This window comes from Lepeophtheirus salmonis, chromosome 8, assembly GCF_016086655.4.
Source record: "Lepeophtheirus salmonis chromosome 8, UVic_Lsal_1.4, whole genome shotgun sequence".
Taxonomy (NCBI): Eukaryota; Metazoa; Arthropoda; class Copepoda; order Siphonostomatoida; family Caligidae; genus Lepeophtheirus; species Lepeophtheirus salmonis.
Genome location: NC_052138.2, coordinates 24,032,918 through 24,050,188, shown reverse-complemented (window position 1 = coordinate 24,050,188; position 17,271 = coordinate 24,032,918). Strand labels below are relative to the sequence as shown.

General features: G+C 31.7%; 2 protein-coding genes across 2 annotated transcripts; both read left to right on the top strand.

The window, feature by feature from the left end:
- Positions 1–280: 280 nt before the first annotated feature.
- Bin1 (histone deacetylase complex subunit SAP18) lies at positions 281–3,155 on the top strand. The gene is made up of 3 exons (XM_040717422.2): positions 281–848; positions 1,465–1,544; positions 2,653–3,155. Exons 1-3 carry the CDS (start codon positions 713–715, stop codon positions 2,947–2,949), a joined length of 513 nt encoding a protein of 170 aa, XP_040573356.1. The 5' UTR covers positions 281–712; the 3' UTR covers positions 2,950–3,155.
- A 5,930-nt stretch (positions 3,156–9,085) lies between these two features.
- Tim23 (translocase of inner mitochondrial membrane 23) lies at positions 9,086–10,642 on the top strand. The gene has a single exon (XM_040717421.2). It carries the CDS (start codon positions 9,975–9,977, stop codon positions 10,530–10,532), a length of 558 nt encoding a protein of 185 aa, XP_040573355.1. The 5' UTR covers positions 9,086–9,974; the 3' UTR covers positions 10,533–10,642.
- The last annotated feature ends 6,629 nt before the right edge of the window (positions 10,643–17,271 follow it).

The window sequence follows — 17,271 nt, the reverse complement described above, 5'->3', positions numbered from 1 at the left end:
CGAAATGGTCAACATCAACAATGGATTTTGGGGGCTCAAATTTAATATTTTTACTACATAAAATGGACAAATTTTCAATAAATATTTGAATTTGGTCAAAGAAAAATATGTAATAAAAATCCCTAAAAAGCCTAATTTTTTTATCTATTAGAGACAAGAGATTATCAAGAGAAAAGTATGATTATCAAGAGAAAAGTATATTATTATCGCCATTATTATAGTTAATTTGTATCACGATGTAATAAGTAATAACATATTTAATAAAAACATTTTAGGGTCCGATATACAATAAAAATTAGTAATAGAGGGATAGGTTTTTGATTATTCGAAGGTACAGGTTAAAGCCCATTTATTTATTGGTCCCATTTTTACATCCTCCTCTTAATATCAACTAAAAAAGGGTTTGCTTGCTATAAAGCTTTGTTGCTTAATTATGTATCTAAAGTGACTGACGACAACAATGTTAACGTCACTTGAATTGCTCCATATCAATGTTTTGCATGGTGATGTTTGTAGTCCAGTGACGTCATTTATTAACCGCTTTCGTATTGATTACTTTTTTAATTCCCGCGCCTATGTACAAACTTCTTTAGCGTCAATCGCCCCTTTGATATTATATACTTCTAATATTTATTTCACTTGAATCAAATAAAATAAGGAGAGAAGTTATATTATCCATCCATCGGGATCATCATTATCATCGACTCTAAGGATGAATTCAACGATAGAGAAACGAAATGGTAGTGGGAAGGCTATGGAAAGCGTAAATCGGGAGAAGGTTTGTCCCCTACTTCTTCGAGTATTTTGCTCTACTAGCCGACATAATCCATTAACGGAATACTCAAGAGGCAAGTTGCTTAAGATTAACTATCCAAGATCTTTACTAACTCCGTTTTTGATTTTGCAGGTAAATGAATCGTACACAACAAGTGTAAAATATTGAGTTAATTCTTATTCATGTCTCATGGGAATAAATGTAATTTAATAACTGAAGGGTTCTTACAATTGTGTGCCAGACATTCAGGCCGAAGATTTCACTTCATATCTCTCTTCCAACTCAGCATTTTGATTAATCAAATGGTAATTACATTATTAGACGTGCTACTACTCGTACAAAATCCTGCTCAATGCCATTAATTTTCCTTAATTTTCCTTTTTCTCTCTTTTTTCCATAGGCTCCCATTTGACAAGTTATTGTGTTCTTTAAATGCTCACACCATACAATGAAATTACAATCATCGCATTTATTTATTGAAATAAATAGCTATGGAGACACACTCTTGTTCCTTGTCTGTAAATCAGTGCAAATCAATTCATTATTATTACTTATGAGTGTTTTTTAATTCTTTAAGAAGGGGGATCAGAGATTCATGATAGATATTGACATTGTACTTCATTTATTATGTGATTACTATTCCAATATTTAATCATGTGTATGCTTAATTTTCCTCTATCTATTATTAGGAAAGGTTCCCGCGAACGAACTCCAAATATACACGTGGATGGATGCAACTCTGAAAGAACTTACCAGTCTGGTTCGTGAGGTATGTATCTACACAGGTGTTAGGAAAAATAGGACAATTATTTTATGTAGACGTGGCTCTAATAGACAACACCATATTTTATCGACACCTTAAGAGAATCCTGCGATATAATAAAGAGGAATGCGGTGGGCTATATTTTTTGCTTCTATAACCCTGGTTTTAGCAAAGAAAACAGTAAATAATTGACCAGCATTCATTCTTCTCTCTTTTATTATCCCTGCTATCTCTTAAATAGACTGAATCTATGGATGAAAGGGAGCTGGAACAGTACAAAATTTGTTAGATAAATTACTAAAAATGCTGAATCCGGCAAGAAATAATCTCGTGGGCCTTATTTCATAACATGAATAGGACGAACACTCGGTAGAGCATTAACCTCCGCCTATAGGGATTTTTCCTAAATGAAATATGTCTTCTCTATGTTAAAGTCAGGAATGTGCGATGTTGAATTTAATATCTATGCATTAATTCAAAATGTGTTCTCACTTTATTCAAAAGGGATTTTCGATAATGTATTTTCGAACTCTAATCTTGATCTCGGATTTTTTTGCTATAGGAAGGATCTTTATTAAACCTACATAAGGACAATAGTTTGAGCTCTATGCCTCAATATATACCAAATTTATGGTCAATTATTTTTTTTTAATGTTTTGCGACCTCTCAAAATGTAATGGTCTCTTATTGTGAGCATATATAATCTTTATATCAAGTTAAACCAAAATCGATCTGTAACTTTTGCCATAATTCTAGTGATTAACAGACAAACAAACAGATTGAAAAACGTAACCTTTATTTAGCTTCATTGACCAAGGTAATAACTGATGTAGATTAAAAAAATTATTTGCCATATACCCGTTTTGATTTATGGTTAAAAAGATCAAAGTTACATTATATGTCTGTATGTTTTATAAAGTTGTCTATAAATAGTGCTTCCTTATTACCTACTTACATATTATATATATATATATATATGCTTAAAAGAATTGTGCTATTTTTTCACTTTGTTACTTTTCCTTTGACATTTTTCTTATTATCATCATCAAAACTACCGAGGCAATTAATAGCGTTTAATTATGTCTTATATCCCTGATTTTCAATTATTATTTAGGTCAATCCAGATGCAAGAAGAAAAGGGACATTTTTCGATTTTGCGTTAGTTTTCCCGAATTTGTCATCGCGAGGGAATATGAGTGGCTCTGGATATATGTCACGAGATATTGGTACGACTGTTTCGGGTCAAAAAGGTCCTGACGATAGCAAAACCCTATCTCAATGTCGGTTCACCATTGGAGACTATCTCGACATTGCTATAACGCCACCTGCTATTGTGGATAGAAATAATTTCGGAGGACGTAGAAATAACGATAGATTTAACGATAAGGGGGGTCGCCATCGTCCTTATTAAGTGTATGCCCTGCATTTATCCTTTTAATGATGTAGCTGTTCTGTTAATGATTTTTTATTGATGATTTAGTTATGTAAATTTACATACTTTCTGAGGTATTCTTTAATTAAAAGGATACCTCAAATTTAATATTCATTTGTTGTACAACATATTTTGTTGGCTCAGAATTTTGTGTCGGGATTAATAAACAACTTTTTGACAACTAATTATTAAGAATAATGTTCCAGAATTAATTATATATGTATATCCAAAAATCAATCAAATACGCGATTTAACAAAATTCAGTTTACAGTAATACCTTGAGATACTGAGCGAATATTTCCAGTTGTTTTTTAATAGTCGCTGATCAAGAGTTGGCGACGAGACGCACCAGCTGCTTCAAGCTTAAGTTATTTCTTATGGGATAAATTGCTTTGAATTACACTACCTCCATCTAGAAACAAATTCAATTCGTATGTTAATATATGTAGGGGTTGCAATATTAATCAGACTCACGATTAAGTCCCTTTTAATATATAACCATATACTATGTAATGTTATAATAGTGCACTCAGACTTTTTTACCAATTCATTAAGAGGTAAATATTATATCTAATTACCATATTAATTCAATTTTTTTATACTCTGTCATAATTTGAAAAAATAACTTATTATTTTATACTTAACGAGCAAATAAAAATTGGTGAAATGTTTTCTTCTTTAAAATGTACCAAGGAATCCTGTACTAATTTTAAAAAAAAATCATCATTGAATAACTTACTCACTTCAATTTATGTAAAGTTTAGGCTAAAAACAAGGAATACGATTAAAATCCACATTAAAAGACTAACGTCTACAAATGTATATATTAATTATTTAAAACAATATTTGATACATCCCAAATATAACATGGACATATACTTAAATGAATAGTGTTAGCTATTTAAATGTACTATATATTTTCTACTTTTACAATGATTATGATAATAATGAGTCATGCACTTTTACAATATAGCTTTTTAATACTTCATATATGCGTTACTCATCCCCATTTTATCATGACCTATACTGAGGCTATACTTTGAAGACTTGCGACTCGAATTGATTTCACAATCAGAGTTGAGACTTGAATTGGACTCAAAAGTCATTTCAATGTTTATACTGGATTTTTAAGTGCTCTTAAAAGTACTTATCTTCTTTCCCTGAGGACTAAACTCGATGAAACTATTCCAGGACTTTCCTTGTGTGTAAAGACTTGAGACTCAACATGTACTTTTCTACAACTCTGTTACAACTGTAAAATTCAAATAGAATACGTATGATAAAGAGTCCGGTCGATTTTGATTTTTTTTTTATTGACGGATATCGACATATTGTGCAAAAAAAACACATAATTAATTTGAAATAAATCGACCAATTATTCGATGTATAAGGTGTATTATTGCATATTTGTGTCAAATGATACATATAATCACTCCGTTACTTCCCTTTAAATCCTATCGCAAATACTTCTGTGATGACTCGGGGCTTTATTGCAAGCTCATGACTTATGCCATCATTTAATCGGGCTTGCCAGAATTTTCATGATATAAAATACCGATTGTTTCGCAAGACAGACATATATGATATCATAAAGTATATAGGCGCTACTGTAACAGTAGCAGTCTAGGAAGGCAATTTATAGCTACTCCTGTTAACGGTTATACTCTTTGACGTCACTATTAGAAAGCGTGGTGGAAGTCAAACATCAGGTAGAAAAAACGTTATGGTATAACCTTGTATTTCTACTAGCCTTTGCTTTGTCGTGTACAATATTTCATATCACTGAATGTACTTTATATATATAATAATCTTGTAGATCTTCTTCGATTACACCCCTATTATTTACCTTCAACGCCACGCTATACTTCCATGGGATATCAGCTACCTCAAGATTAAAACAGATATTTTAGCAATATATAAAACTTTATTTTCAATTAGTAATTGGTATTTTATACCTATGAATTCATAAAATAAAATAGTATTTGGAGAAAATAATATTAAATAATGTAGACTCAAGAGGACGATAGATTATTTCTAAATTAGTACATTGTAATTACAGAATAAAACATATCCTATGGTAGTATCAAAAGTTCAATATCCATGTGGTTCGATAACTAACTTTTTAATTTAGATACAGATAGGACATATTATATATATTATGTTTTGATATAATCCCCCTCTCTTTCAAGAACTTGGTTCCAATGAGTTTCCCATTTGCTGAAAGCTTCATTAAATACTGTTTGTTTTAGGCCATTTATGACACTCTCCCAGGCATTTTTGACCTCTTCCAGAGACTCAAAACAGTGGCCTGACAATCTTTTTTTTACTTCAGGGAACAAAAAATAGTCGGCTGGAGCCAAGTCTGGACTAACTGGAGGATGGGCTATCGTTTGAATACCTTCTTTTGCCAAGAAGTCCATCGTATTTTTTGCTGTATGATACCTAGTGTTATCCATATGAAGTATCCAGCCTCTTTCCTCTAAATCTGGTCTCTTATTCTTCAAATGTTCTAAAAAGGTTTTAATTACCTCAATGAAGTATATAGAACTGATGGTAATGCCATTTGGCACATAGTGAGTATAAATTAGGTCTTTGTTTGTGAAGAAGGGGATTACCATTACTTTATTTTCACACAGAGATTTCTTGGATTTAATGGAACACTTACCAGACTTTTGAACTCGTTGTTTTGATTCTTTTTTCATCTCTGGCGTAAAAAAGAATATCCAAGATTCACCAGCAGTAATTATTTGATCCAAGTAAGTTTTGGAGTTCATCTTAAGGGATTTTAAGAAGAGATTGGCACATCTCATTCTCTCTATTTTGTGTTGAGATGAAAGGGTTCTTGGTACCCATCTTCCACATCGTTTTGAGAGACCAAGGTCTTCTTGAAGGCAAGTTAAAATAGTTGTTTGAGATGTTTGTAGGTTGTCCGCGATCTCTTGAGATGATATACGACGATATTTATTGACCATGGTTTCTACAGACTCGATAAACTTAGGAGTTCGCACTTTTCTAGAGGAGCCCCCTCTCCGATCAGTCGGATCCTCTCCTTTCCGAACCTTTGCCATGATTCTCCTGACTTGACTCATGGATAAGCCCCGATCTCCATATGACGCATTCATGATGGTCTTGATTTCGGAAGTTGTCCTTTGTGCCAGGGCCAATGCAGCAACAAAATCATGAGCAGAGGCCATTTAACACACTTGACGAGTTAAGTGCTGGCAATTAATTAATAACTTTTGAGTCTTTAATAATGAGAACAATAAAATTTGCGGATTTCATCACTGTTATAAAGTGGTAACTTAATCATCTTGCTTAGATTATATATGTATCATTACAATTTATTGTTAAAACATGAAACAATGCATTCAGATCGAGATATTACAACGCACGCATTCTGAACTTTGTTACCCTCGCCCTCGCATATCAAGGACAACCCTTTAGTTGTCCTTATTACGCACATACTCTCCCTTTTTCAATCATATTCACCCCTAGGACTACACACTACATAGAGTACATCCTGGGTGAAGTAGATAAATTATAAGAACATAAAAATAACACTCTTTAAAACTTCGATAATTTGTTAATAACGCATAAAATAATGAAGCATTATCTCTACATAATTGGATACAGGAAGTATATTATAAATTTAAACAAAAGACGGAGCTAAAATACGATACACACAAGGTATTACAAGGATATTTCAGTCCCTGGGGTAGATAAATGCCCCAAGGAAGTAACATAGTGTTAAATATATATTTTGAGCAAGGTATGGAAGTGTACCGAAGATCAATCTAGTTTTTTTTTTTTTTTTTTTGAGATATTGCCATTGGTATAATTTTACAGATGTTTAGATATAAAATAATATACATATAGCAAAGGAAAAATCAAATCAAAAAATTAATTGAAAATGATTTTGTATGACTGTTAGAATATATATAAAGGTATATAGAACAAAAGATAGAAAATTAGTGTAATTTTATTTAGAAAAAATGTGTTCCATAATTTACAAAAAAATATATATATTCATATTAAAAATGGTATAATGTCGTAGAACAAAGCAAAATATATTAGTATGGGTTTTAATAGACTGTCGATTATTCTTTAAGAGCCAATAATTAATTGACTCATCAATATATGAATTGATTGATTCCAATGAGAGAATCATACATTGTTGACAATTTTGGGGGCTAAGCCCCAAAAAACGGTTTAGCCCCTGTTCATATCCAGTGGCATCGCTAGCTTCTTTTCAATAGTTTCTTAATCCTCCCCCAAATTTTTTATCATACATACAGCACCGAAGACAGGACTGTGGGACCCGGTAACAACTTTGGCTTGAGAGTCCCCTCGTCTCACGTAGTTTAATCACACTCCCAAGATTAACATGCATCTGTTCGAACTCACGTCCCTACATCGGGATCCCCCCCTGGGCTTAGGGTTAAATGTTATCCCTATCTCCACCCCTGCATATTTATAAGAGATGTGTTCAAAAAGATTTTGCATCAAATTTTGTGTAAAAAATGAAATTAAGTGCTCCAAACGCTTGAAATGTTGACAATAGCATACGGTGAAACTGTTCTAAGTAATAAAAAAAAATAATAATAATTATACGAGTAGTACAAATTTTTCCAAGATGGCTGGGAAGATGCCAATGACGAGCAATAAAAATGTTGAAGCAGTGAAGAAACTTGTTTTTCAAAACTGTCGGATCACTATTAGAAAAGCTGCTGAGGATATTGAAAAAAATTATGCCACGAGCCAACCGATATGTCAAACGTTTTGGGTATGAGACAAGTGTCAGTGAAGTTTGTTCCGAAACTTCTTAACTTTGACCCAAAATAATTGTCGCATTTTTTGGGCAAAAGCAACACCACAATCATGCCTCAACCACCATATTCACCGGATTTGGCCCCATGTGACTTTTTCTTGTTCCCAAATCTGAAGAGACCTATGAAAGGACGGAGATTTGCAACGATTGAGGAGATAAAGACTGCATCGCTGGAAGAGCTCATAACTATATCAAAAAGTGCTTCGAGGATTGGAAAAAGCGTTGGCACAAGTGTATTGTATCCGAGGGGGATTACTTTGAAGGGGGCAACATAAACATTGATGAATAAATAAATATTTTTTCCTAAGAAAATACAAAGTCGCATTACTTTTTGAACACACCTCGTATATATATATATATAATAAACCTATTTATATCAGTAATTATATTACGATATTGACGATAATTGCGACTAAGACCCTCACTCCACCCCAAAATGATGAAACCTAATAACGCCCCTGGTCAATACATTAAAAGGTTAATTTGATAATATTTTGAAGTAAATTACCAATTGGTAAGGACAAATACCGCAACACATTATAACATTCCAATGCCTTCTGTTATATTACACAAAATATACCATACTCACGTAAATATAATAGACAACAATGAAATGATGGCATCAATTAATAGTTGGTAATTAAAATGACTGGTGGTGTATTTAAATAAAGCGTAATGAGACGAATATATTGAAACTTGTATAATATGTTTATACTAGTGACAACTTATACATAAATCGCAACAACCGAGAGAAATGAGGAGGAGCGTGGATGAATAAAACAAAGTATAAACTACAAGGAACACATGTATATTCTTATTAAATACACAATATAGACTAATCTGATATATAGAATGATAACAGGCTATTTATACTAAGAATTATAAAGTAAGTACTTTTAAATATTATACATGACAATGATTGTTACAGAAAAAAAGATGAAGTGGGAAAGAAGAAGATCCTTTGAACAGAGGGTAATAGAATATTCTATATACCTTGGTTCGAACACAACAGTAATATTTATAATTTTATGCAATGACTACTATTTCTAGTAGTCCTTGGAGTAAGTTAATTAATAATTATAATATTAATTTGTCCCGTGTCAGCTGTATGGTTGTGACGTCACTATACAGATGTCATACAACATGCTCGCATCTCAAATTTTATTTTTCAAAATGAACTTATTAATTGAATATTTTATCCATATATTAAATAATCATTATTTAGTCAAAATTAGTATATGATTGTCAAGGTATTCCAAACATGTAATTGTCAAATTTCGGTCTTTTTCTTTTCTTTTAGTGTTTAATTTTCCTTTTCTCTTTCTATCTCTAAATTGGGGACAGCTTATGCGGAAAGTTGAAATTTAATTATCTCAACCTTTTAATAAAAAGTGATCCGAATGTTAAGCTCCTGCACGGGGACGCATCCTGAGGATCTTGAAACAGGGATGGAAGAAGACACAAATGATGGCAAGAAATATAGAAACTAAGATGTACGCTTTTAGAGAGCCAAAATTGTATTGTATTAGCAGGATCAAATATAGTAATTTAAAATAAACTAATTTACTATTAAAATAATAATCTTTATTTGCAAATATCACAGCTAATTGTTCGAATAGCTCAAAAAAATCGAGTTCCCGTTAATCCTACTCCACGAATATAAATAATTTTTTATACGACGTCATAATTGTTTCTATCGGCCATGTTAGGCCCCTAAACAATCAAGTTTTATAAAAATATAAAGTCTTTTTACATTATTATTATGGAAAATAGTAAACTATTGGATGTCAAAATGAGACCAACATATAAAAGGACTCAAACCTTACCTCCTTTCAATAAAAAATATGTCCTTCTTTTGCGTAGTACTATTATATATCTGGCATTAGGGTATAACATCGTTATAGAATCGTATTTTTATATTGTATATAAAAATTGACTTATACTATTAAAAGGATAAGATATCTTTCTTTGGTTTTTATTAAAAGGTTGCGGTAGTAGTATTTCAACTTTCCGCTGACGCTGTCTCCAATTTCTAGGTACGTGCGGGCAAAAATTGTAAATAAAACATCTTCAATTTTCCGTATATTTACTTATTTATTATGACGTCACTGACGTATGTGTTTTCCACTTTAGTTGACTTGTGATACGCCATTGATTTTGAGAGGTTCTATCCGAGATGGATAACAGCAACGGCAATCCTTTATTTGGAGGCATTTCGCGCTATGGCAGTGGAGCGAGTTCTCTCAATCCCTACTTGAATGTGGATCCCTCCTACCTCCAGAGCAATGCTCCCGAGTATCTCTTTAACCAAGAGGAGTCACGTGGAAGCATGGAAAAGTCATTCACAGCAATTGGAGCAAGTGTGATTTCTGGCTCTGCTGTGGGCTGTGCTGGTGGAATTTATCAAGGTGTACGACAAACCGCTTTAGACGGACTCACAGGAGCTGCTAGAAGGACTCAAATATTAAATTATACCATTAAATCTGGAGGCTCCGTGAGCAATGCCTTTGGAAGTATGGCGGTCATCTACAGTTCACTCTACGCTCTCATCTCCATTCCCTATCCCGAGGGGGATGAGTATAAAAGTATTGTGTCTGGCGGTTTAACTGGAGCTCTCTATAAATCCTCTTCAGGTCTTAAAAAGTGTGCGCGAGCAACTGCATTTGGTGTCGGACTTGCTTCTCTGTGGTCCTTTGTCTTAAAGAAGGATAAAAATATTTCTAATTTCATTTAAAAACTACTATCTCCAAGAGTCTTTATTATCTTTATATCTTTTATGTATCTAATCATAGTATTTTGTCGTTTCTATGCATTCAGAATTATAATCGGAAACCATAAAACATCCACTCATTTTTTTACAATTATTTTTAAATTTGATGCCTTTATCAATACATTTGTACTTCTTTTTTTTGATCATCATAAAAAAGAGATCCTCCTTTTTAAGCAAATATTACATTTTTGATGTTAATATTTGGCTTAAAAACGGATCTCTTTTAGAATGAAATTTGCAAATGACGATACCATAGTCTATTGATTAATTAAATCAAGCTAAATTATCTTGTAATTGAATACAACTTTTACTTTGGAGTTTAGGTACTTTTACTGCGTCATTTATGTTTTTACATAATAGGTTCGAACTTTAGGTTTAGTCTTTGCGGTAGAAACATTTATTTATTTCTATTTTATTTTCCTCACTTTTATCCATTTTTCTTCTAATCTATAGCTGAGGTATAAAAGTAAAGACGTTATAATAAAATTTGAACCTATTATTTAATAAGTCATACGGCAAAATTACAAATCCCTGTGCTTATCAATTTGAAGACTAAGAGGTAAATTTGTCATGTTACCTATTTTATAGATTTCCTACATAGTTTCACACTACCATTTTCCCTCTTAAAATGAATCATGTTTTAAAATTTATATCTCAACTTCCATAAGTATACAAGATCATGTCATGTATATATAGTTAAATTCTTCATATTTTGTAATTTTATGAATTATTCACTAATTCAAATATTCATTTTAAACAAAATGTGTCAATTCTTTGTTTAAATACATTTTAGCATATAACTATTTGTATTTTTGTTCAAAAATTACTTGACACTATTTTCTATTTTACAACTAAAATTTTAAGTGCATATAGTTAAAAAAAATATCTTACTAAAGTCTCAATTAGGCTTGATTTATATACTTCAAGGTTAAAATACAGTCTCCTTCTATGACCTTCTTAAAAAAATAACATACAATTTTTTTTAAGTAGAAAAATGATATAAATTCAATAAAAAATTTCGATATTGCAGAAAGGTTGTAATTTTGATGGATATTACATTTCACATGTACTTATTCTGCTGTACATTACGTAGTTCCAATGCCCACAATTATATTACTCAGTACAGAAAGAATAAGTAATTTAAATTGATACAAATGAAATGATAGCATCATTTAATAGCTAGTTGTTAATTAAAATGGTTGGTGTTATAATTAAACTGTGCATTTTAAGAAGTAAAGTTATAACTTGTACAATAACTATTTTTATTATATATATGTAGCGTTTAGCTATACAAGTTGATTCCACGTTCTTCCCGAGAGTATCTCTTTTTCTATTATTTTGTATAAACTGACTCAGTCATTTACGTTCAGTCAAGAATACAACCTATGTGTTAGTTATTTTAAGAAGCGTGTATTATTCTGGAGATACTACATATATGTATATGATATTGATATATATTCTAGGAATTGATAAGATATCAATATTTTAAAAATTTTGTTTAAAGGGGGATCTTTTATATCATAAGATTTTCTGGTCCGTGATGATAGAAAAAGGATGTTCGCTATATTTCACATGGCTTTTTTTGTTGGTCAAAATTGGCTGATTTCGAAGGGTATAAGAGTTTTGAATAAAAGAGGCCCATTTTTTTAAATATGATTCCATTTGTATCTCAACTTTCTGAAATATTTTTGGTGCCACTCAACAAATAAAAATTTCCTTTGATTTAGGAGAAATACGCTTACCTTTGAGAGTCAAAAGTGCAGATACAGTGTCAATCACTACAATTAAAACAAAATTGATACCGTATGAGTGCATCACGGTCGAGTTTTTTCCGCAGCTTATACAAGAGGTTAGGTAACTAATAAAATAAATTTTCGTTTGTTTTCATTTTTAGTACGTCAGTTCCCGAAATGTAAAAACACGATCACTCATGAAGTAGTCTTTTGCGTATTTGAATTTTTCAACATTCTTTGACTGCGAATAATTCCAGAATTAATTATGGTATAGTACTATAATTGGTGCCATCTGGTTTCTCGTCATTCAAGAATTTCAAATTGATTAAGTTAGTTTAGATTGAGTAATTGAAACAAGAGGATTGTTTATAAAGTAAAATTGATGAAGCACAAAGAAATAAAGATGAATTTAGGACTATATTAAAAGAGCTTGTCATACATTGATTCTAAAAAACAATGTACGCATAAAATAACTCAACTAAAACCGAGACATAGATCCCTTCTAGATCTACTAAACGTAATTATACAAAACATATACAATGGTTTAATTCATAAATTATTTTAAATACAAATATTGACATGTAAGATTTGAAATAGGATAAAATGTCAGTAATATCAACGATTTTAAACGACATGACACGGTCTAATACAGTTTTTAAATTTTTTTCTTTAAGCGTCTATTCTTTGAAAAAGTGCAACACCGGTAAAAATGGAAAGCTAGACCAGATAATGCTAACCTTTTTAATTCAAAACTGCGTATATTCAAAAGATTAAGTAATATTAAAACCATAGTTGGACTATAAAATCAATATTACCAACTGCGGGGCCGTTTATGCAAGATATATATTATTTATTTGTGAAATAAAATTGTTACTCCCTGATATAATTGAGGAACTGAATGAGGCCCATAGAGTTCATATTGAAAATTAATATGTTATTGAATGAAACCAAAGAACTCTTCACAATGGATTTGTTCAAGATCTGGATGAGGTCTAAGTTTGTTCCTATTGTAGTACACGCCCATGTACATATATTAGGTTTGTTTGGAGATCAAAATACAAATGTATTCATATATTCTTTATTTTTTAACCTATAATTAAAATTCAAAATCTAATAAACGCTTTAATTCTAACTGGATAAATACTGTTAATTTATAAAATTGAATAAGGTATATAGAATTGAACACCAAAACTGACCATAAAATTCAGTTGTCGCTATACGTTCTGCGTTATTACAAGGGATATTAGGAGGAAAATGGGAATGTACTCATATTTTCTTAATTTTTAAACAGATTTTCAAAATAAAAAATTGAGTAAACGCTTTAGTTCAAACTGGATAATTGTTATTTAATTGTAAAATCTAAATCAAGCAGGTACTTCCACAACTTAAATGCCCATAAACTTCAGTTATTTATATAACCCTTAGCTCTGTAACCAAAGATAAAGCTGCACTTCATTATCATTTTTTGAAGATTATATTTCTTGAAGTATTTAACATTTTCATTTTCTCTATTCAATAACCATTTTCCAGTTTGAATTAAGGCTTCTACTCGATTTTTAATTTTATTAATCTATCAACAAATAAGACAAATATGAATCCATATATCTATTGTCTATCGAATTTACATACTATTATACATTATTCTATAAAATCAAAACATTGTATCCCATTGTATGTGGAAAAAGGTCTTCACTTACTAAATTTCCTAATCCAGACTCAAGTCTTTGCAAACATGTGCAAGTCCCCTAATATTTTTATCGAGTCCTCAAATTTTATTTCGAGTACATAATTATCGTGCACGGAACCGTTTGCCAAAAACCTTATTGCCGAATAGACAAGAAAAAAATAATAGATATATTTATTTTGGCAAAGTGTACATTTTGAAAATTTGACATTCGGCAAAATGGGATTTGACAATAAGGTTTTCGGCAATGTGTCCTACAGTCCATGATTATTTTATAATGTAGGTGAGTGAGTAGATTGTAATGAAAAAACTACCTTTAAAAATGAGTAAATAAAAAAATACGGACGTCGTAGTGTTAACTTCTTCATCTGAATTATTGGCTGCCTATCTTCGCTGTAAATTGTATTAAAAATATATAATAAAATAAACATATATGAATTTAAATATAATTATAATATTTTAACTGCACTAATGCTTTTCTAAATGTAGAAGATTCTCTTCTCATTCAAAAAGAGAATATATATATAAAGGAGCTGATATCAACATGAGTATTAATTGAGGTGTACCATATGTCTGGCTCTCGCCTTCTCATTATGCTCTTTTTTATCATTACAAACTACTCAATTTTATATAGGATCCGTAGAGTAAAAGTTTATCTTGATTTAAGTATATACTAGTTTAAACTTAAATCGTGTCAAGTCGTGAGTCTTAGCTATCGAGTTCAAGTCAATTATCGAGTCCTTGATTGTGAGATCAAGTCAAATTGCAAGTCTTGAGTCCAAATCAACACCCTCTACTAAATAGGTACAGCAAAAGGTTTTTGAAATACAGGGTTAGACCATCATGTAATGTGGTTTGCTAAAATTTTCAATTTAATGTATCGTACCGACTGCTCGGCAAGACACACAGATTTCGACAAAACCTGCAACCACTCATAGTATATTACGTCACTACTGCTAGAATTTTTCTTTTTCTTTTTATGGTATCGTAATGACTGTTGGGCAAGAAAAACATATTTTGACAACACACGGAACCACTCATGCACTTTAACGTCAATATTAAAAAGCGTAGTGGAAGTCAAACATCAGTCGTACACGTGTTATGGTATAACCTTGTATTTCTATTAACCTTGGTAGAGCCTAAGTGTTGTCTACAAAATAAAACAGTTTACAGTCAAACCTATATTAATCAGTTTGGCAAGGGAAACTGAAAAAGCGACCGTGTTAAGGAAGTTAGCATTTAAACAAGCTTTCTTATTTTGTAACAATTATAAATTTGAAAAAGGAGGGCCACTTTGTGCGATGACACACCTAAAACAAGTGACCGTTAGACCAGGTTTGACTGTAATTTATTCTATAAGAGTTGAGTACAAGAACAAAAAGTGTTCCATGCCATTTCATATAATAATTATTATTTACAAAAAATATATCTGTGCTATCTCTTATCACTTATATCAAGAGGAGAAAGATTTCCAATACTAATATTGAAATGCCTCTGGCATGAGTATAAGATTAATTGATTGAGCTATACAAATAGTTCTAGTCCACAAGTAAATCAAATCATATTCTCAAAACCAAGTAAAATTTCCTCTCTCACCTTTATTATCGTGTTTGCTTAAACATGCATTGAACGTTTGGTGAGAATCGAACCTATATTTAATAAAAAACAACTCAATCAAAATGTTAATAAGCAATGTTAAACAATGATTTAAATTGACGTAATTGTTAGTGGAAGAACTTTATACAAAACGAAGCAAAAATGGAAGAAATAGTCATTTGCATTATTCAAATAAAGGTCAGCATAATCTTTGTAGTAAGGGAAACATTTTTTTTGGCCTAAAACAAAAATGTATCATTTCTGAGTATGTGCTTGATATCTGTGAACTGAGTGACTACTTGATCTAAGAAATAACAATGTAGCAACGAGCGTGTGTAGCTTAAGATCAGCGCGTCATATTAAAAAAGAAAAGGAAAGTACATATCTATATTATTAATGTAAAGTTTGTACGTCTGTTTGTCGACGCCTCATAACTACAAGAAATGTCGGTTACTCCCTCTAGTTCCAGCATTGCTTAGAGTTATTAGGTGTCGACAAAGAGACAAACTTTGCTTTAATAATATAAATAAATAGTCCCCCTTTTTTTTAATATGCCACGCTGACTTTTAGCTACACACGCTCTTTGCTACAATGATATTTCTTACACTACGTAGTCACACAGTTATAACAAACTCTAAAATGAGACGTCCATTAAACCTTGCTTTTCATTTTAATGTAACTTTTGTGGATGTAGTTTTCTTAAATACTTGAGTAAAGTCCCGGTTGTAACCATCCCGATCTCACCCATACATCGATATTAGCTTTTTTCTGGGATTTTTTTAGGAGTGTGTGCCTCAAGGTCCCCTAGAAAAAATAGCACTGTTGGGTGACCATTGGTTCTTGGTCAAGATGTGGTAGTAGTTCTCTTCAAGCCAGACAAGATACTTGTTGGACAAATGGAGGTGTACAGAGTCCTTGAGAGTCACTTAATTCAAGTTCCTTCCCAACTCAGACGAAAGACTTCGTCAGCGACCAGTCAATGATTGTACGCACATTATTGATGAATTATTCGTCCCTAATCATCCTGGAGTCCTCTAGAAACCTCAAAATAGTCCTCCGGGCATTTTTCGAATCCTCCAGTTTGTTTCTTGTTTCCTGGATGTAATATATTGACAGTGTAGTGTTGTTAAAGATGTACTGGTTGCTGATTGGTCCTTGATTATAAGTAAGCCACATAACTACAGCGCATCTCCGTTCCTCCTCTTGGAACTGAATCTCTAGCAGCTCCGAGTTTAGCTTGTCCAATGGGACAGAATGAATGTGTTTTGTCTCTAGTATATATATATTTTTTATATGACGGCGATTTTTGGTTCCAGGTCGATCCAAAGAGGGCACAGATTTCATATTCGAGCCCTGTATGAACGAACATAACATCCTTAGCAATTAATTATTGCAAGGGTTCAATACTTATATCAACAATTTCTCGAACAACTTTGTTTACAATTTACCGATGCATTCAATGTAAGCATTTCATTGCTTAACTAATTACATGATAAATAATAAATGACCCATATTTTTTACAATACAAGTCACGGGGGATTAAAAAATGAAATTAGATAGAACGTAAACAACTTAATCAATTAATTATGTAGAATAAAATAGCCAAATGTCAATTTTTTAAAAACATAAGTAGATACTTCATATTCAAGCTGTCAAAGGCACGGCGTAACCTCACTAACATTAAAATATA